The following is a 20,885-nucleotide window of genomic DNA, read 5'->3' on the forward strand; positions in this document are numbered from 1 at the left end:
GTTTGAAGGAGTATTTTTGTTCCAAAAATCACGCTCCCGTAGAGCAGAGCAGAGACATTCACTGATCAGAGCGAGAGCGTCGCGAAATGTCACAAAAGGAGTGTGTTTTTGGTTGCCAGGGCAAGACAACCCTGCACAGATTACCAAAAGAGAAACAGCATTAAGGGACATTTGGATGGAGTTTATTTTTACAGAGCATCAACGGAGTTGTGCAAGTGTTTGTGTTTGTTCCCTGCATTTCGAAGATGCTTGTTTTACAAACAAGACCCAGTTTGACGCCGGATTTGCATATTGTTTATTTCTTAAGGATAACGCAGTCCCAATGAAAAAGGGTCACGATCGTGTGTTGGAACCGCAGGCGGTGAGTAAAACTGCTTCAAATATCTCTGTGTTGTTAACTTAGCTATCGGCGCGTAAGCACATCAAGTAAACAACATGCGATGTTGGCATCAAACTGCACTTTCCACATGTACAGCTTAAAAAAAAAAAGGAAAAAAAAAAGACGACATAAAGTGGAACCAAAACCGCTAAGCAAATATATACAGTTTCAGTACATACCACATAGAGACGTCGTTGCTGATGCTGCTCTTGTTAAATTTCAGCCTCTGGATCTGATTCTGGATCATAAATATACGCTGAATCTGACTGTTAGCCATGGTTTATATTGGATGTTTTTTCCTCACGGTAATGTCACAGCTTCCAAACACTCTGAACACAAAAGCTTACTCGCACTCGTGATTCTTTAGCTCCGCCCACACATCACGCCTCCAGCCGCTTGTGTTTTTCCGGGAAAAATCGGTACAGACTATCTTTCGCTTATAAATATAATAAAACTAAAGACTTTTTTGAGATATGAAGGATGCAGTACTACTCTATAGGTACTCAAGATTAACAGGATATTGAGTGAAAACGAGCAATAATTATATCGGCTTTATATCGGCTATCGGTCACCTGCTTTCCAAGATATCGCTATCGGCTGTCAAGAAAACAATATCGGTTGACCACAACCCTTAACAGATTATCTATTCTAAATTCTACAACAAGTTCAGCAAAATATACTTCAATAAATAAGCCTACAAACTAAAGTAATAAATTATTTTGGTAAAGGTGGTCAGTAGTAGTTTAAAAATATATTAATATATGTCAGTGCTGGTGCAAGTTTATGTTTTCTCCTCTTTTTAGTAATAGAATTTTTTAATATAATGTTCGACTTTCTCAATTGCATTTTAAAGTGGCAATATTTCAACAGAATTAAAATAGATTGCACATTTTACCATCAGCTTCACGATAGGAATGGCTGGGTTTGAATAATTAATTAATAGCCTGATTTTAGGTTTCTATTAACCATGGTATAAACATTGGGGCATTGTTCTGACTATTTTTGCTTATTAGAGGGCTTACCATACCACTTAGTATGGTCACTGAATCAGACAAGTCAACATTCATATCTATCAAAATACAGTAACCCTCTTTATTTCATAACTGACTTTAATGTATAATAAAGTGACTCGTGTGATGTGCGAACTCCTCTTTATTCTTTATTTTACTAAGCATACTAATCATATTGATCACTGTCATCTCCATTTTGTAACTCTTAAAATCTTTTCACTAATCTTTTCTGGAAACTTTAAACTTCTGCATCAGTCTTTTTCCTATTTATTCCGTGCAAGAAACTGAACATTATTTACAACATTACCTGTAATCCAGAGCCTCAGGACAAAGTTCTTCTACACATAATCATGCAATGATGTATTGTATACACAATTATATTATGAAATAAACTGGTAACAGGAACAAAGGAAACTGAAAATAATACTCAGGAAAATAGAACAAACAAACTAAAAGTCCATAAAAACTAAACTGAAACTAATCAAAAGACTGTTCATTCATTCAAGTTACTCATAATTTTCATGAAATTATAATATAAAGTGATAGTTTTTAGATATCTTACAAAATTATTCAATAGAAATATTAACATATTCCTCACATAATTATTAAATGCATTCAAAACAAATAGCTAGTTTGTATTTGCTATAAACTGCATGTGTATAAACATGTTTGAAGAGTGTTTCATTCTGCAAACTGTTCTTTACGTCTTTTTATGTCTCTGGGCTCTGGATCTTCTAGACTACTGATGATGGAGCTTGATCCACATCCAAATAAGTATTCATCACATCTTTGAAGCCACTCCGACACCTTCTCCCCTGAATATGAAAATGTGAGGGTTAGAAAATATGTTCTCTGACAAGAATATACATTTCAAGACATATTATCATTCTACATTAAATAAAAATTAAGAAATAAATATATACTTCAAGCAATGAAAATTCAGGTCAAGAAAACATATATTCTTAAAAATCTAAAATAACTCACCAGACGATGCTTTATTCTGAATGTCTAAGAGTGCATCCATTAAAATTACTTCAAATCTGCTTCCTTCTCTCCGTATCTTCTCCTTGAGATCGTCATCAGCTGAGACTGAAAAGAGGAAAGAGTACACAGAGTTTGTCTTTAGAAACTTCCTAACATATTAACATTTAAAATGTACTATGAAAAGTAAACTAATTGCTAAATTAGAATATAAGCTGTTCTTAGAAAAAAAACTATGAATGGCCAATCAATACAAAGGTAAAAAGCCTATTTAACTGTGTAATGATGAGACTGATGAGCTGTAAAAGGGGTGTATTGTGCTTGGTTCTAATTGCTGCTAACAGCTATTATCAGTATTGGTAAGGTAAATTGCAAGTAATTTTAATAATGACTTACAGACTGGAGGGTCTGACATGCTTCTGTGACTTTGGGCCTTTGACTTTTCACATGGAGTTAAATTCTTTATTTTACTTTTGATCCCATTTATCCTGTTGTTAAACTCCTGCTGTAGTAACTGCAGCACATGGTCCTCGTCCAGATTTATTTCTTCATCTTGTTGTATATCAGTATCATGAATGTTTTCTTCTTCGGCACACTGAGGTTTGAAGCAGAACAGACTGTTTTCTGCCACCATCTCATCAATCTTCTGGAACAACTCTGTGACTTGATCTCGGTTTTTCTTGTTTGAGTTGTCAAAGACGTGATATCTGTTCCTGCATTTCTCAACAAGCCACTGAAGAGCTTCACCCTCACTCTCAATGTGCTGCTCGACTGAGATGTCTGGGAATCTGTCGCCCCATGTGAACAGAACTATGGTGTGTCTCCAGACGTCTTCTCCAAGAGTGGCCATGTACTCTGTAATGACTCTTTTCAGTTCATTCTTGAATGAATTATCAATAGGAATCACAAGGATTATGGCGTGAGGGAACTGCATTTGTTGTGATTGGTCTACACTCTCCAGGATTCCAGCTCGTGCAAACTCTGGGTTAAATTTAGAAGAGAAATACTTCCACCAGCCTGGAGTGTCTAACACAGTTATTGTCCTGCCATTTACAAATGTACACTTCTGTTTGCTTTTAGGAAATATTTCATCATTGAAGATGGTGTTTCCGGTTGAACTCTTCCCAGACAAAATCCAACCCAGCAGAACAATCCTCAGTTCTGAGAGCGGAGCCACAGCGTCTTCAAGAAGAAACAAACATAAAAACTACAAAATTTATTATGAAAGTCATAATAAAGAACTGTGCAATGAAGTATGGGAATGATGTAGTAATCAAACCATGTGACATACTCTTATATTTGAGCTTTATTTTCAAAACTCCAATATTCATGAATTAATATAAATTAAATCCAAAAGTTGAACTGATAGTATGCCTGTACTTACTTATTTCTGTCAGCAGGTTTCTTTTGTCCTGCAACCTTTTTTGTCTGACTTTTGCTCTTCTTTCATTCTCATCCCTCTTTCTCTGAATGTCAAGCAGCGTGTCATCTTGTGTTTCAAAATGCTTGCCATTGTTTGCTGCCACAATATCATCAATTTTGACAAGTAGCTCTTTGACTGCATCACTTTTGTTTTTGAAATCGAACGCATGGTATCGTTTTCCACATCTCTGTAGGATCTGCTGCAGATCTTCTTGAATCTCTATGTGCTTCTCAATGGATTTGTCCTCTAGTGAAACAGCTCCTGTAAAGATCACTATTGTGTGTTTCCAGACTCTCTCACCAAAGAGACCAAGGTGTTCTTCAGTGCTGAGTCTGTTTTCTTCAGTAAAAGGCAAACTGAGATTAATGACTATGAGAAAGACGTGAGGCCCTGTTTCAGACAGGAAGACACTGCAAACCACTTCCTGTTTAACCACCTCTGGTGAGTCTTGCAAAAAAAGTTTCTCCCACCAACATGCAGTGTTGATCAGAGTTATCTTCCTTCCATTCACTTCACCCTCTCTCTTCACAGACTTCACAAAGTGTTTGACAGGCTCAACTTCACCTAAAATGCTGTTTATCACTGAGGCTTTGTCAGATTTCTGCCACCCCAGAACAACAGCTCTTATTTCTGTCAGAAAAGAAACATGAGGACATTGGAAAAATTAAACTTCAAATTCCCTTTTCAGTTGTACTGTGTTATTATTTTAACAAAGTAAAGTCTGAGGTCATTTAGCAAATAAAACAAACAAGAATTATTTTACAAACTATTCTATGGAGGTAAAATAATGACTAATCCATTTGAAACAAAAAAGCATGTTGAATAGCGTTATTTAATTAATGAATTGATAGTGCATTGCATTAACAGTGCATGCATTTTAATGCATTGTATTTTATTTTTATGGGCTGCTGAAATTCAACATAGTTGTATACAACCATGTCAAATTACAGCGCCTGTAAATACAACTCATTAAAATGCAAGCACTGTTAATGCAATTCTTTCCCCCATTTCAATTAGTGCAATTAGGCTACATTTTTGTTTCAAATACATTAGTCATTTATTTTTACTACCATACCATTCTGTCTGGTTTAAAATATAATCACAGTCAGACTTTTTTTTAAATGTGGTTAAACAAATTGGATTTTAAGTTGTGTTTCTGTCATTCTGGACATAACATTAATACTCAAAGTTACAATGGTGCACAAGATAAACTGTCAAGTATTCTGTTTTGTTTACAATAGAGAATGTATTAATAAACTGAGTCTTACCTTGTTCCGTCTTCCTTGTTTTCTTATGCATTATCCAAATTAAATCTTTAAGAAGGTAAAAAAGCTTAGTGAAAAAAAAGATTTTATTAAATAATAATATATTAGACTGACACCCAGGATGAATGCAAGTACACTTCAGCATGACAGGTTGGTGCTCAAATATAAGGCTGGAATACTTTAACCTGTTTCTTTCCACATGACTAAATGTGCTCTGTATAATCTTGTAAAATGCACGAGTTAAGAGATAAAAAGCTTTTATATACCTTATTTTGTTAATTAAGATACTTAATCTGACTTTCAGTTTAGCCATTCCTGAATGCAGCATTCTTTGACGTGTTGAATTATTTAATAATGAAACAGGAAGGCAGGGTGGGACATTAAATAGCCAATAGTGTTTAGTAAATGTTTAATCTAACCATAGTTGTAGTAAAAATACATTTTAAAAGATTCTCTCTATTAGATTTAATATAAAAACTATATCCAGCGTTTTCCCCATGACACTTAACTTAACACTGTAAACAATCAGCAATTACTGATGCACTTATTCAAATTATAGCTCTATTTATCCAGTAATAATCTCTTCACCCCTCAACCATCAAAAGAAAACAAAGATTTTAAAGGTTTTATCAAATTACTTACAGCAGAAAATGAATTAGCAATCCAGATGCAGGGCACAATGTTCATGTAAAAATCAAACTTCCTGTTAACAAGGCAAGACTATCACTTTACACGTTGTCTGCTTCAGAACAAAACAGGAAGCCTGGCACCAGAACTGTGACCAAAGTGTCGCTGTTGAGCAAACGTTCGCGTGCACACATTAGAGCAGACCTGTATTTGTGCAGTCTATGGAGCAGACGCTGAAGCAGAATGATCCACATCAGAAGAGCCGAGTGCTGTTGTAAAACATGTTACATGACTAACACTAGAGAAAACATACTTTGGACAAGCTAGATATTGTCATGAGCATCTAAATCAGGTCTTGTCAACTCTGGCCCTCGAGATCCAACTTGATCAAACTCACCTGCCTCTAACTCTCTACCCAGATACTTTAGCACTGGTTATAATTACCACATTCTGATTGTCTGATGAATGCAGACATATCTCCATTTTTATTAGTTTACTGTAATTACCCAATAATACTGAAGATCTTGTAGTGCTATCTGGGATATGATACCAAGGGCAAGAGCCTATATTATTTAGGCACTTAGAGGCTATAGTTTGACAGAATATTCTAACTCAACATGTTTATTTCTTACTCCTACACAGTTTATCACCCTCTTAATGACTTGATCTGTGCCATCTCTGAACGTCTGAATGCCTGTTTTTTTCACCACTTATCATTAGAACCCATTTACACATAGCTTTCGATTCTGACTTGAACTTGCTCTAATGAAAATGCCATACATTTCTCCTCTCCTCTCTCTTGCTCCAGTTTTTCACAAGTTCATCAAACAACTGTGGTAAGAATATTTCATCAAGCATGGTGAGTAATGGCTTTGGCTGCTATCGTTATTTGCACCTCTTGTCACATGTACAGTTTATCTATCTCTGTCGCAGATGAGGGATTCACATGTGATAAATGCAGGGAAACAGTTAGGCTGACAGAGAAGATTTCAGAATTAGAGACACACATCCAAACTTTAATTGAGGACAGTAAGAATGTTAGGGCTCTAGATATGGCTTTGGATGCGTCTAGCTCAGGGATTCCTGTACATTGTCCGGTTCCAGCAGAGCCCCTGCAGCAGGGCAACTGGGTGACGGTGAGGCAGCGTAGTCGTTGGGTCAAAACACCGCTCTTCTGTTCCGATCAAAACATTAAACAGGTTCTCCCCACTCAGTGATGCACCCACTGAGAAACCTGATGAAAGTGTTCTAGTTATTGGGGATTCTATTGTACGGAACGTGAATATAGAGACACCAGCCACCATAGTCAAATGTTTACCGGGAGCCAGAGCGCCTGACATCTTGGCAATTTTAAAAGTGCTGGCTAATGCTAAACGTAAATACAGTAAGATTGTTATTCATGCCGGCGCTAATGATGTTCGATTTCGCCAGTCGGAGATCACTAAAAATAACTTTAAAGAGGTGTGTGAACTTGCAAGCACGATGTCAGACACTGTAATATGCTCTGGTCCCCTCCCTGCTTACCGTGGTGATGAGATGCATAGCAGATTGTCATCACTCAATGGCTGGATGTCTAAGTGGTGCCCACAGAATAACATAGGTTTCATAGACAATTGGACGAGCTTTTGGGGCAGACCTGACCTGTTTAAAAGAGATGGTCTTCATCCCTCCTGGGGTGGCACCAGTCTTCTCTCTAGAAATATGGCAAATAGTCTTAGTGTTTATACTTGACTAACTGGGGCCCAGGTCAGGAAGCAGACAGACTGGCTAAACCGACCGTCTGCTAGCTGCCTCCCGTCACAGAGGTCAGTTAATTCTCAGCACATAGAGACTCTTTCACCTAGATATCACACTATAGAGACTGTGTCTGTTCCACGAACTAGAAAATACAAAAAACGTCCAAACCAAGTTAAGGTTAACAATTTAATTGAGGTTCAACAAATAAAAAACATGCAATATGGATAAACAAATGATAAAGCTTGGCTTATTGAATATCAGATCCCTTTCTACGAAAACACTTTTTGTAAATAATATGATAACTGATCATAATATAGATGTGCTCTGTTTGACAGAAACCTGGCTAAAACCTGATGATTACATTATTTTAAATGAGTCCACCCCCCAAGATTACTGTTATAAACACGAGCCGCGTCTAAAAGGCAAAGGGGGAGGAGTTGCTTCAATTTATAACAACGTTTTCAGGATTTGCAGGCTTCAAGTATAACTCGTTTGAAGTAATGGTGCTTCATATAACATTATCCAGAGAAACCAATGTTAATGATAAATCCCCTGTTATGTTTGTACTGGCTACTGTATACAGGCCACCAGGGCACCATACAGACTTTATTAAAGAGTTTGGTGATTTTACATCTGAGTTAGTTCTGGCTGCAGATAAAGTTTTAATAGTTGGTGATTTTAATATCCATGTTGATAATGAAAAAGATGCATTGGGATCAGCATTTATAGACATTCTGAACTCTATTGGTGTTAGACAACACGTTTCAGGACCTACTCATTGTCGAAATCATACTCTAGATTTAATACTGTCACATGGAATTGATGTTGATAGTGTTGAAATTATTCAGCCAAGTGATGATATCTCAGATCATTATTTATTTCTGTGTAAACTTCATATAGCCAAAACTGTAAATTCTACTTCTTGTTACAAGTATCGAAGAACCATCACTTCTACCACAAAAAGACATCTTCCTGATGTATCCAAATTCCTTAGCATATCATACAGTTGATCCTTTACGTATTGCTTGGAGGGAAAGTAACCTATCCTACAGAAAAGCATTAAAAACTGCTAGATCCGATTACTTTTCTTCTCTTTTAGATGAAAACAAACATAACCCCAGGTATTTATTCAATACAGTGGCTAAATTAACGAAAAATAAAGCCTTCCCACCACCACAGCAGTTATGACTTTATGAACTACTTTACTTCTAAAATCGATACTATTAGAGATAAAATTGCAACCATTCAGCCGTCAGCTACCGTATCACATCAGACAGTGCACTATAGACCCCCTGAGGAACAGTTCCACTCATTCTCTACTATAGGAGAGGAAGAATTGTATAAACTTGTTAAATCATCTAAACCAACAACATGTATGTTAGACCCTATACCATCTAAGCTCTTAAAAGAGGTGCTTCCAGAAGTCATAGGTCCTCTTCTGACTATTATTAATTCATCATTGTCATTAGGATATGTCCCCAAAACCTTCAAACTGGCTCTAATAAAAAAAAACACAACTTGACCCCAAAGGACTATTTAATTATAAACCAATCTCGAATCTCCCTTTTCTGTCCAAGATACTAGAAAAGATGGTATCCTCACAATTATATTCCTTCTTAGAGAAAAATGGTATATGTGAGGATTTCCAGTCAGGATTTAGACCATATCATAGTACTGAGACTGCTCTCCTTAGAGTTACAAATGATGTGCTCTTATCATCTGACTGTGGTTGTATCTCTCTATTAGCAGTGTTGGACAGTAACGCATTATTAGTAACGCATTACTGAAACGCAGTTCCATTTGACAGTAACTAATACTGTAACACATTACTTTTTAAATAAATTAACTCTGTTACCGTTACCATATGGTGCACTGTACATTACTTTTTTAAAAATTAATTTTGACTGAAGTGCAACCTAACCTGTTTGCAGCAGCGACGCATTGTAGGATTGGTGGATGCCAACCACTGTAAACACGAAGACGCATGGTGGCGTGTTTCCGTTTATTCAAGTATGTGCAGCAGTCATGGCGAGTCAAGGAGAGAGCAACACGAGTTTCTCAAAGTGGAAATATGCTCATTATTTCACTTTAGTTGAATTAGTCAAATGTAAGCTGTGTCTTTCTGGTTCGAATGTCCAGATTTCGTAAACCGTACCCTCGGTTTTTGAATCTGTACCCACGAATTCATAATCTGCGCGCACATTTGCATACGTTCGCAATCCGTTCCCATGGATTTGTAAACTGTAGCCTACTTATAGATTCATGCAGCACGCTCCACGTGTTAACATACAGTTTTAATGAATATTATTATGTGGAATGGGTCTACAGCAAAGTGTCTTAAGTGACTCTCTGTGTGTTTTTCTCATACAGGTGAAACTGTTGAAAACATGCAGCCTGTCTCTACTGTTGAGTCGCCGGCTTTCAGTCAGCTGCTCCTTATCATGATAACATAGATTTCATTTTTAAAGAGCATTTACATGTATGTGTGTGTATGTATGTTTCTCGAAATTGATTCTGAATAATTCAGATATGCTTTCATTTATTTATTTCAAAATGTTTTGTGTTATGTTGTCCATTTTTATGTTGTCCAGATCCTTTTCCTATTTGGCGCCTAAACTCTGGAATAACCTACCTAACATTGTTTCGGGAGGCAGACACACTCTTGCAGTTTAAATCTAGTTTAAAAACCCATCTCTTTAACCTGGCTTACACATAACATACTAATATGCTTTTAATATCCAAATCCGTTAAAGGATTTTTAGGCTGCATTAATTAGGTAAACCAGAACCGGGAACACCGGAGCTGTGGCCGTAAGGTCTCCGGTGCCTGTCGAGGCGGCAATCCCTGAACCCGGTGGTGGACACCGGAAGTAAGGGATGCTGTCAAGCTGAAGAAGGAGTCCTATCGGGCCTGGATGGCTTGTGGGACTCCGGAGGCAGCTGACAGGTACCGGCAGGCCAAGCGGACTGCAGCCCGGGTAGTCGTGGAGGCAAAAACTCGGGCCTGGGAGGAGTTCGGTGAGGCCATGGAGAAGGACTATCGGTTGGCCTCGAAGAGATTCTGGCAAACTGTTCGACGCCTCAGGAAGGGGAAGCAGTGCCCTACCAACACCTGTTGACCTCAACTGGGGATATCGTCGGGCGGTGGAAGGAATACTTCGAGGATCTTCTCAATCCCACCGACTTGTGTTCCGTTGAGGAAGCAGTGGCTGGGGACTCGGGGGGGCACTCGTCCATCACCCGGGCTGAAGTCATCGAGGTAGCTAAAAAGCTCCTCGGTGGCAAGGCACCGGGGGTGGACGAGATCCGCCCCGAGTACCTCAAGTCTCTGGATGTTGTGGGGCTGTCTTGGCTGGCACGCCTCTGCAACATCGCATGGCGGTTGGGGACAGTACCTCTGGACTGGCAGACCGGGGTGGTGGTCCCTCTTTTCAAGACGGGGGACCGGAGAGTGTGTTCCAACTATAGGGGGATCACACTTCTCAGCCTCCCTGGAAAAGTCTATGCCAGGGTACTGGAGAGGAGAATTCGGCCGATAGTGGAACCTCGGATCCAGGAGGAACAGTGTGGTTTTCGTCCCGGTCGTGGAACACTGGACCAGCTCTATACCCTTTCCAGGGTGCTGGAGGGTTCATGGGAGTTTGCCCAACCAGTCCACATGTGTTTTGTGGACTTGGAGAAGGCATTCGACCGTGTTCCTCGCGACATCCTGTGGAGGGTGCTCCGGGAGTATGGGGTCGGCGGCTCCCTACTTAGGGCTGTTCGGTCCCTGTACGACCGGAGCAAGAGCTTGGTTCGCATTGCCGGCAGTAAGTCAGACCTGTTCCCGGTGCATGTTGGACTCCGGCAGGGCTGCCCTTTGTCACCGGTTCTGTTCATAATTTTTATGGACAGAATTTCTAGGCGCAGCCAAGGGCCGGAGAGTGTCCGGTTTGGGGACCATACGATTTCGTCGCTGCTTTTTGCGGATGATGTTGTCGTGTTGGCATCCTCAGACCAGGACCTTCAGTGTGCATTGGGACGGTTTGCAGCCGAGTGTGAATCGGCTGGGATGAGAATCAGCACCTCCAAGTCCAAGGCCATGGTTCTCAGTCGGAAAAGGGTGGATTGCCCACTTCAGGTTGGTGGAGAGTTCCTGCCTCAAGTGGAGGAGTTCAGGTATCTTGGAGTCTTGTTCACGAGTGAGGGAAGGATGGAACGTGAGATTGACAGACGGATCGGTGCAGCTTCTGCAGTAATGCGGTCGCTGTACCGGTCTGTCGTGGTGAAGAAGGAGCTGAGCTGTAAGGCAAAGCTCTCGATTTACCGGTCAATCTACGTTCCTACTCTCACCTATGGTCATGAGCTGTGGGTCATGACCGAAAGGACAAGATCCCGGATACAGGCGGCCGAAATGAGCTTTCTCCGTCGGGTGGCTGGGCGCTCCCTTAGAGATAGGGTGAGAAGCTCGGTCACTCGGGAGGAGCTCAGAGTAGAGCCGTTGCTCCTCCACATCGAGAGGAGCCAGCTGAGGTGGCTCGGGCATCTATTTCGGTTGCCTCCTGGACGCCTACCCAGGGAGGTGTTCCAGGCACGTCTCACCGGGAGGAGGCCCCGGGGAAGACCTAGGACACGCTGGAGGGACTATGTCTCCCGGCTGGCCTGGGAACGCCTCGGGGTCCCCCCGGAAGAGCTAGAGGAAGTGGCTAGGGAGAGGGAAGTCTGGGCGTCTCTGCTTAGACTGTTGCCCCCGCGACCCGGCCCCGGATAAGCGGAAGATGATGGATGGATGGATGGAGAACCGGGAACACTTCCCATACCATCCAATGTGCTTGCTACATCATTAGAAGAATGGCATCTACGCTAATATTAGTCTGTTTCTCTCTTATTCCGAGGTCACCGTAGCCACCAGATCCAGTCTGTGTCCAGATCAGAGGGTCACTGCAGTCACCCGGATCCAGTACGTATCCAGACCAGATGGTGGATCAGCACCTAGAAAGGATCTTTACACCCCTGAAAGACAGCGGAGACCAGGACAACTAGAGCCCCAGATACAGATCCCCTGTAAAGACCTTGTCTCAGAGGAGCACCAGGACAAGACCACAGGAAACAGATGATTCTTCTGCACAATCTGACTTTGCTTCAGCCTGGAATTGAACTGCTGGTTTCGTCTGGTCAGAGGAGAACTGACCCCCAACTGAGGCTGGTTTCTCCCAAGGTTTTTTTCTCCATTCTGTCACCGATGGAGTTTCGGTTCCTTGCCGCCGTCGCATCTAGCTTGCTTAGTTGGGGTCTCTTCATCTACAGTGATATCATTGACTTGATTGCAAATAAATGCACAGACACTTTTTAAACTGAACAGAGATGACACCATTGAATTGAATGAAGAACTGCCTTTAACTGTCATTTTACATTATTCACACACTGTTTTCCTAATTAATGTTGTTCAGTTGCTTTGACGCAATGTATTTTGTTTAAAGCACTATATAGATAAAGGTGACTTGACTTGACTTGACTATGTGGGTGGATTTTGTGTGTGTCTCTCATCAGCACTGATTGTTTCATGTGGGCGTCTCCGTTAATTGTTCATCTACACCAGCTGCTACTCATTACCCCATCCCTACTTATTGCCCTGTCTTTCGTCTTGTGTTTGTCAGAGCGTTGTATGCAGTCCCTGTGTTTATGCCTGGTCTCCCATTCCTGTTCTTTGTTCTTCTCATCGTTGGATCGTCTTTGTCTTCTGAACCCCATCCACTCCTCACCTTCCACGGATATCACCCTTCACCTCCACAGCTCGATCATCTCAGTTCCTGTGTCACGCTCTCCTACTGCCTCTCCTCACCGCCACGTCCTCGATCACCATCGGACATTGTCACTCCCCGGATCGCTATCAGACTTCGCCTCACCTACCTATCATCCTGCTTCATGTTACTTGTTTGTTTGACTGCTTTATGAAAGAGAGCTGGAAGAGAGTTATGGGTGTGGGAGAACTGAGACCAATGCTGTGCCTCATTCCACTCCCTCTCAGAAGAGCTGAAGAGAGTTTTTGACCGGGCAGTGGCCATCAAAGAGGCGGCCCGAGAGCACACGGACCTCAAGCAGGGGAATCACTCCATGGCAGACTATTCCATCCAATTCCGCACCTTGGTGGCCACGTGCAAATGGAACAAGGAGGCAGACAATGTCAGACGAGTGCTCTAGAGATTACTAGAGAATGGGCTTTTTGTCAAGGCGGAGAAATGCGTATTTCATGCACAGTCTGTTCCCTTCCTAGGTTACACCATCTCGTCTGAGGGAATACGTATGGATCCTGACAAGGTTAAGGCTGTGATAGATTGGCCAAGTCCAGATTCCCATAAGGCCCTACATCGGTTTCTGGGGTTCGCCAACTTTTATCGGCGTTTTATTTGCAATTTCAGCCAACTAGTCTCACCTCTGACTGCCTTGACCTCCCCCAATATTGCGTTCAGGTGGTCTAATACAACCGAAACTGTATTTTCCAACCTCAAGAGCCGCTTCATTTTGGCTCCCATCTTAGTAGCCTCTGATCAGTTTGTGGTGGAGGTTGACGCATCAGAGGTGGAGTAGGTGCAGTTCTTTCCCAACGTGCTGCCTCAGATGACAAGATGCATCCGTGCACGTTTTTTTTCTCATCGATTATCTCCTGCTGAATGTAATCATGACATTGGTAACATTGAGTTATTGGCCATCAAATTAGCATTGGATGAGTGGCGTCATTGGTTGGAGGGGTCGGGGGTACCTTTTTTTTTTTTTTTGGTCACTGTTATTTTTCCCTATCGTACCGCCTGGGTTCCAAAAAACGTCAAACCCAATTTTGTTTGTCACGTCTTTTTGACTCCCAAGTGTATTTTACCTGAGAGTATAGTCATCTCATCACTCATATGGGAGGTCGAGTCAAAGGTCAAACCGGCATAAGAAGGGGTAACGCCTCCGCCTGGGTGCATGCAGAATCCGTTGTTAGTTCTGGAGTTACCGTCCGACATTTTTCAGTGGGGTCACTGCTCCAATGTCGCTTATCATCCAGGGATGAGCCACATTACCCTCAGCCAAGGAGATAGCGGTTATTGTAATTGATCACATCTTTTGGTTACATGGCCTCCCGGTAGACATGGTTTCTGACAAGGGATCCCAATTTGTGTCCAAATTTTGGAAAGAGTTTTGTAAATTATCAGGAGTGACGGTTAGTCTGTATTTGGGTTGTCATCTACAGAGCAACGGTCAGTCTGAGCAGGCCAACCAAGGTTTAGAGAGAACGTTGCGATGTTTAGTCTCCAAGAATCCTTCTTCCTGAAGTCAACTACTCTCTATGGTTGAGTACCTTCATAACTCGCTACCAGTGTCAGTCACGGGCCTCTCCCCATTTGTCCCGAGGTGCCAACGCACGTGGACCAGAGCCCGCGACACTCTGCTCCAGGTGAAGGCACGCACCAAGGCCAAGGCCGATCGCCACCATTCTAAGCCTCCCGTATGCATCGTGGGTCAAAAAGTGTGGCTTTCTACCAACGACATCCCGCTCCGTTCGGTTTCTAATAAATTAGTTCCCAAATTTATTGGCCTGTTCCCTGTCACCAAGGTTATTAGTCCGGTGACTATCCGCATCAAACTACCTCCAGCGTACAGGAGGATTCATCCCGCCTTCATGTGTCCAAAATTAAACCTGTGTTTTATTCACAAATTAACCCACCCACCCTGGTTCTGATTCGTAGATGGGGAACCCACCTATTCAGTCAATCGTATTCTTGACTCGAGACAGAGGGGACGAGGATCCCAGTACTTGGTGGACTGGGAGGGTCACGGTCCGGAGGAAAGGAGTTGAATACCTACTAGGGACATACTGGATCACTCCCTGATTGATGATAACAATCGACAGGTAGGGTCGTCTGGGAATGACAGGAGGCATTCCTAGAGGGGAGGGTACTGTCACGCGGTTTGACCTTTGACCTCATGCGGGCATCTCCGTTAATTGTTCATCTACACCAGCTGCTACTCATTACCCAATCCAAACTTATTGCCATGTCTTTCATCTTGTGTTTGTCAGAGTGTTGTAAGCAGTCCCTGTGTTTATACCTGGTCTCTCGTTCCTGTTCTCTGTGTTCTTTTCGTCGTTGGATTGTCTTCGTCTTCTGAACCCCATCCACTCCTCACCTTCCACGGATATCACCCTTCACCTCCATGGCTCGCTCAGTTCCTGTGTCACGCTCTCCTGCTGCCTCTCCTCACCGCTACTTCCTCGATCACCATCGGACATTGTCACTCCCCGGATCGCTATCAGACTTCGCCTCACCTACCTATCATCCTGCTTCATGTTACTTGTTTGTTTGACTGCTTCATTAAATATCATTGACTTGCACTTTCTTCCTCCCCTTCTTCCGCCATTACAGTTAGTAATAGAAAGGCAAACAAACATTATAATACTTTCTTGTTTGGCATCAGCATTGAACAAATACTCATTTATATAATTTTCTGATCTTCTGAAATTTGCTTTTTTTTATGCAGCATGATCGCTTGTTCTCTGTGTGATGGTCGGTCCGTGTGAATTTAATGCTTTAAACTTTAAAATTTAAACTTGTGATTTGAAATTATGCATTTACCCATTGACATATTTGTCATTTTTTTTATTGTGTGCTGTATATAAAATGATTATTATCCTTGCTTTATTTGAAAATATGATTTCCAATGCACACAAACTTAATATGAAGTGCCCTGTTGGTTATAGTGTTTAATTCCATTCTATTTTTATTCAATATTTATTTGTGAAAATACTTTGTCATCTAAAGTATGTTTATTTTATACATTTATTTAATTGTTTAATAGCTGTCAAATTATTTAAAAAGTAATAATTATATCGGCTTTATATCGGCAATCAGTCCCCTGCTTTCCAAGATATCGGCATCGGCATCGGCTGTCAAGAAAACAATATAGGTTGACCAATGACCACTATCCTTAACTATTCTAAATTCTACAACAAGTTCAACAAAATGTGACGCAATAAATTAGCCTACAATAAAACATTATAAATTATTTTGATAAAGGTGGTCAGAAGTAGTTAAAAAATATTTTAATATACATCAGTGCTGGTGCAAGTTTATGTTTTCTCTTTTTAGTTAATGTGCATTTTTATATAATGTTCGACTTTGTCAATCACATTTTAAAGTGGTAATTTATCAACAAAATTAAAATATATTGGACATTTTACCATCAGCTTAACATAGGAATGGCAGGATTTTTATAATTAATTAATAGCCTGATTGTGGGTTTCTATTAACCATGGTACTGTATAAATATTTGGGGGTTGTTCTCTCTATTTTTGCTTATTAGAGGGCTTACCATAGCACTCAGTACGGCCACTGAATCAGACAAGTCAAAATTCATAGCTATCAAAATACAGCAACCCTCTTTATTTCATAACTGACTTTAATGTATAATAAAGACTCGTCTGATGTGCGAACTCCTCTTTATTCTTTATTTTACTAAGCATACTGATCATATTGATCACTGTCATCTCCATTTTGTAACTCTTATAATCTGTTCACAAATTATTTTGGAAACTTTCTGGAAACTTTAAACTTCTGCATCAGTTATTTTCCTATTTATACCATGCAAGAAACTGAACATTATTTAAAGCATTACTACCTGTAATCCAGAGCCTCAGGAAAATTTTCTTGTACTTCTTCTTTGATGTTTTATGGTTTGCAAACCCATGCACTTTTAGTGCCAGACAGTTAATTTAAACTGGTTCATTTCACTAGTTCGTTCACATAATCATGCAATGATGTAATGTAAACACAATTATATTATGAAATAAAATTTTAACGGGAACAAAGGAAACAGGAAATAATACTCAGAAAAATAGAACAAACAAACTAAAAGTCCATACAAATTTAACTGAAACTAAACTTGACTGTTCATTCATTCAAGTTACTTAACATTTTCATGAAATTATAATATAAAGTGATAGTTTTTAGATATCTTACAACATTATTCAATAGAAATATTAACATGTTCCTCGCATAATTATTAAATGCATTCAAAACAAATAGCTAGTTTGTATTTGCTATAAACTGCATGTGTATAAACATGTTTGAAGAGTGTTTCATTCTGCAAACTGTTCTTTTTTACGTCTTTTTATTCCTCTGGGCTCTGAATCTTCTAGACTACTGATGATGGAGCTTGATCCACATCCAAATAAGTTTTCCTCATATCTGTGAAGCCACTCCAACACCTTCCCATCTGAATATGAAAATGTGAGGGTTAGAAAATATGTTCTCTGACAAGAAAATACATTTCAAGACATATAATCATTACATAAAAATTCAGAAATAAATATAAACTTCGAGCAATGAAAATTCAGGTCAAGAAAACATGTAATCTTAAACATCTAAATAACTCACCAGGCGATGCTTTACTCTGAATGTCTAAGAGTGCATCCATTAATATTACTTCAAATCTGCTTCCTTCTCTCCGTATCTTCTCCTTGAGATCGTCATCAGCTGAGACTGAAAAGAGGAAAGAGTACACAGAGTTTGTCTTTAGAAACTTCCTAACACATTAACATTTTAAATGTACTTTGAAAAGTAAACTAATTGCAAAATTAGAATATAAGCTGTTCTTTTCCTTTTTTTGCATGGCAGAAAAAAAAACTATGAATAGCCAATCAGTACAGACGTAAAAAGCCTATTTAACTGTGTAATGATGAAACTGATTTTCTGTAAAAGGGGTGTAATTGTGCTTGGTTCTAATTGCTGCTAACAGCTATTATCAGTATTGGTAAGGTAAATTGCATGTCATTTTAATAATGACTTACAGTTCGGAGGATCTGGCAAGCTTCTGTGACTTTGGGCCTTTGACTTTTCACATGGAGTTAAATTCTTTATTTTACTTTTGATCCCATTAATCCTGTTGTTAAACTCCTGCTGTAGTAACTGCAGCACACGGTCCTCGTCCAGATTTATTTCTTCATCTTGCTGTATATCAGTATCATGAATGTTTTCTTCTTCGGCACACTGAGGTTTGAAGCAGAACAGACTGTTTTCTGCCACCATCTCATCAATCTTCTGGAACAACTCTGTGACTTGATCTCGGTTGTTCTTGTTTGAGTTGTCAAAGACGTGATATCTGTTCCTGGATTTCTCAACAAGCCACTGAAGAGCGTGACCTTCACTCTCAATGTGCTGCTCGATTGAGATGTCTGGGAATCTGTCGCCCCATGTGAACAGAACTATAGTGTGTTTCCAGACGTCTTCTCCAAGAGTGGCCATGTACTCTGTAATGATTCCTCTCTGTTCATTCTTGAATGAAGTATCAATAGGAATCACTAGGATCATGGCGTGAGGGAACTGCATTTGTTGTGATTGGTCTACACTCTCCAGGATTGAAGCCCGTGCAAACTCTGGGTTAAATTTAGAAGAGAAATACTTCCACCAGCCTGGAGTGTCTAACACAGTTATTGTCCTGCCATTTACAAATGTACACTTCTGTTTGCTTTTAGGAAATATTTCATCATTGAAGATGGTGTTTCCGGTTGAACTCTTCCCAGACAAAATCCAACCCAACAGAACAATCCTCAGTTCTGAGAGCGGAGCCACAACGTCTTCAAGAAGAAACAAACATAAAAACTACAAAGTTTATTATGAAAGTCATAAGAACTGTGCAATGAAGTATGGGAATGATGTAGTAATCAAAAAAAATGTGACACACTCTTATATTTGAGCTTTCTTTTCAAAATTCCAATATTCATGAATTAACATAAATTCAATCCAAAAGTTGAAATGATAGTATGCCTTTTACTTACTTATTTCTTTCAGCAGGTTTCTTTTGTCCTGCAACCTTTTTTGTCTGACTTTTGCTCTTCTTTCATTCTCTTCCGTCTTTCTCTGAATGTCAAGCAGCGTGTCATCTTGTGTTTCAAAATGCTTGCCATTGTTTGCTGCCACAACATCATCAATTTTGACAAGTAGCTCTTTGACTGCATCACTTTTGTTTTTGAAATCGAACGCATGGTATCGTTTTCCACATCTCTGTAGGATCTGCTGCAGATCTTCTTGAATCTCTATGTGCTTCTCAATGGATTTGTCCTCTAGTGAATCAGCTCCTGTAAAGATCACTATTGTGTGTTTCCAGACTCTCTCACCAAAGAGACCAAGGTGTTCTTCAATGCTGAGTCGGTTTTCTTCAGTAAAAGGCAAACTGAGATTAATGACTATGAGAAAGACGTGAGGCCCTGTTTCAGACAGGAAGACACTGCAAACCACTTCCTGTTTAACCACCTCTGGTGAGTCTTGCAAAAAAAAATTATCCCACCAACATGCAGTGTTGATCAGAGTTATCTTCCTTCCGTTCACTTCACCCTCTCTCTTCACAGACTTCACAAAGTGTTTGTCAGGCTCAACTTCAACACCTAAAATGCTGTTTATCACTGAGGCTTTGTCAGATTTCTGCCACCCCCAGAACAACAGCTCTTATTTCTGTCAGAAAAGAAACATCACATCATTGGAAAACAACTTTTGCAATTATTTTTATAAAGCAAAGTTGGAAGAGATCATCTTGCAAGTAAATAGTACACAAAAATATTTTACAAACCACCCTGTGTAGCTAAAAATATAAAAATTTGATTTTGAAAAATAAAAAAATCTTACTGTGAACTTTACCTGCTTTCATCTCCCTTGCCTTCTTACGTGTGATCCAAATAAATCTTTAAGAAGGGGGAAAAAACTAGCATGAAATATAAAAATATACTAGTCATCCAGGAAGAATGCAAATATACTTCAGCTTTATGGGCTGGTGTTTAGAAACAAGGCAGCAGTATCTTAACCTGTGTGATTAAATGTGTACTGCATGTAATCTTACAAAATGCATGAGTAAAAATATTTGATTGATAAAAAGTAAAAAAAAAAAATTTTTAGACTCTTTGTTAATTTATCATTGATTTGACTTTAGATTTAGATTCACCGTCTCTTGAAGAATGCAGAATTATTGTGGTGAAGTAGAACAGATACTTCCTGTTTTTCTGTGTTTACCATCATTTATCATCTTGTCACAGCCAAACCGATCAAGATACCAAACATCCATTCATAATTTAGCATCTTCATTTTCTTGGCTTAATGCTGAACAAAGAAAATTCAACATGACTCCAAAATAAGTACTAAATTTGGTACATATATGTCTAATGTTTATTTAGGTAAAAGGAGGCACTACAAGACCCCCCGCCGCACCTTGTCAAAAAGCCAAAAGTTTTAAAATCAAAGCAAAGCATTCAAAACCTTGAGAATAATAATAATACTGATAATAAAAAAAGTAAAAGTGCCTTTTGCACTTTCAATGCTCTCAGAAAACTGCCATGTTCAACATATTAAAAAATCTGTGTTAAACACTTTTTATTAAAACATGTAAGTCTCACATCTCACCTGATCACGCTCCTGAAATGACTAACAAGTATCTGACAGACAGCAGCTAAACTCAGCTCTT

At 39.9% G+C, this 20,885-nt stretch overlaps 1 protein-coding gene across 1 annotated transcript; it reads right to left on the reverse strand.

Moving 5' to 3' along the window:
- Positions 1-1,513: 1,513 nt before the first annotated feature.
- Positions 1,514-20,885, reverse strand: LOC113055408 (GTPase IMAP family member 8-like). Its single transcript, XM_026221707.1, has 6 exons — positions 20,825-20,885; positions 20,069-20,112; positions 3,755-4,423; positions 2,767-3,552; positions 2,374-2,478; positions 1,514-2,204 (listed from the first exon to the last, which is right to left on the reverse strand). Exons 2-6 carry the CDS (start codon positions 20,076-20,078, stop codon positions 2,071-2,073), a joined length of 1,704 nt encoding a protein of 567 aa, XP_026077492.1. The 5' UTR covers positions 20,079-20,112; positions 20,825-20,885; the 3' UTR covers positions 1,514-2,070.

Source organism: Carassius auratus, chromosome 36, assembly GCF_003368295.1.
Source record: "Carassius auratus strain Wakin chromosome 36, ASM336829v1, whole genome shotgun sequence".
Taxonomy (NCBI): domain Eukaryota; kingdom Metazoa; phylum Chordata; class Actinopteri; order Cypriniformes; family Cyprinidae; genus Carassius; species Carassius auratus.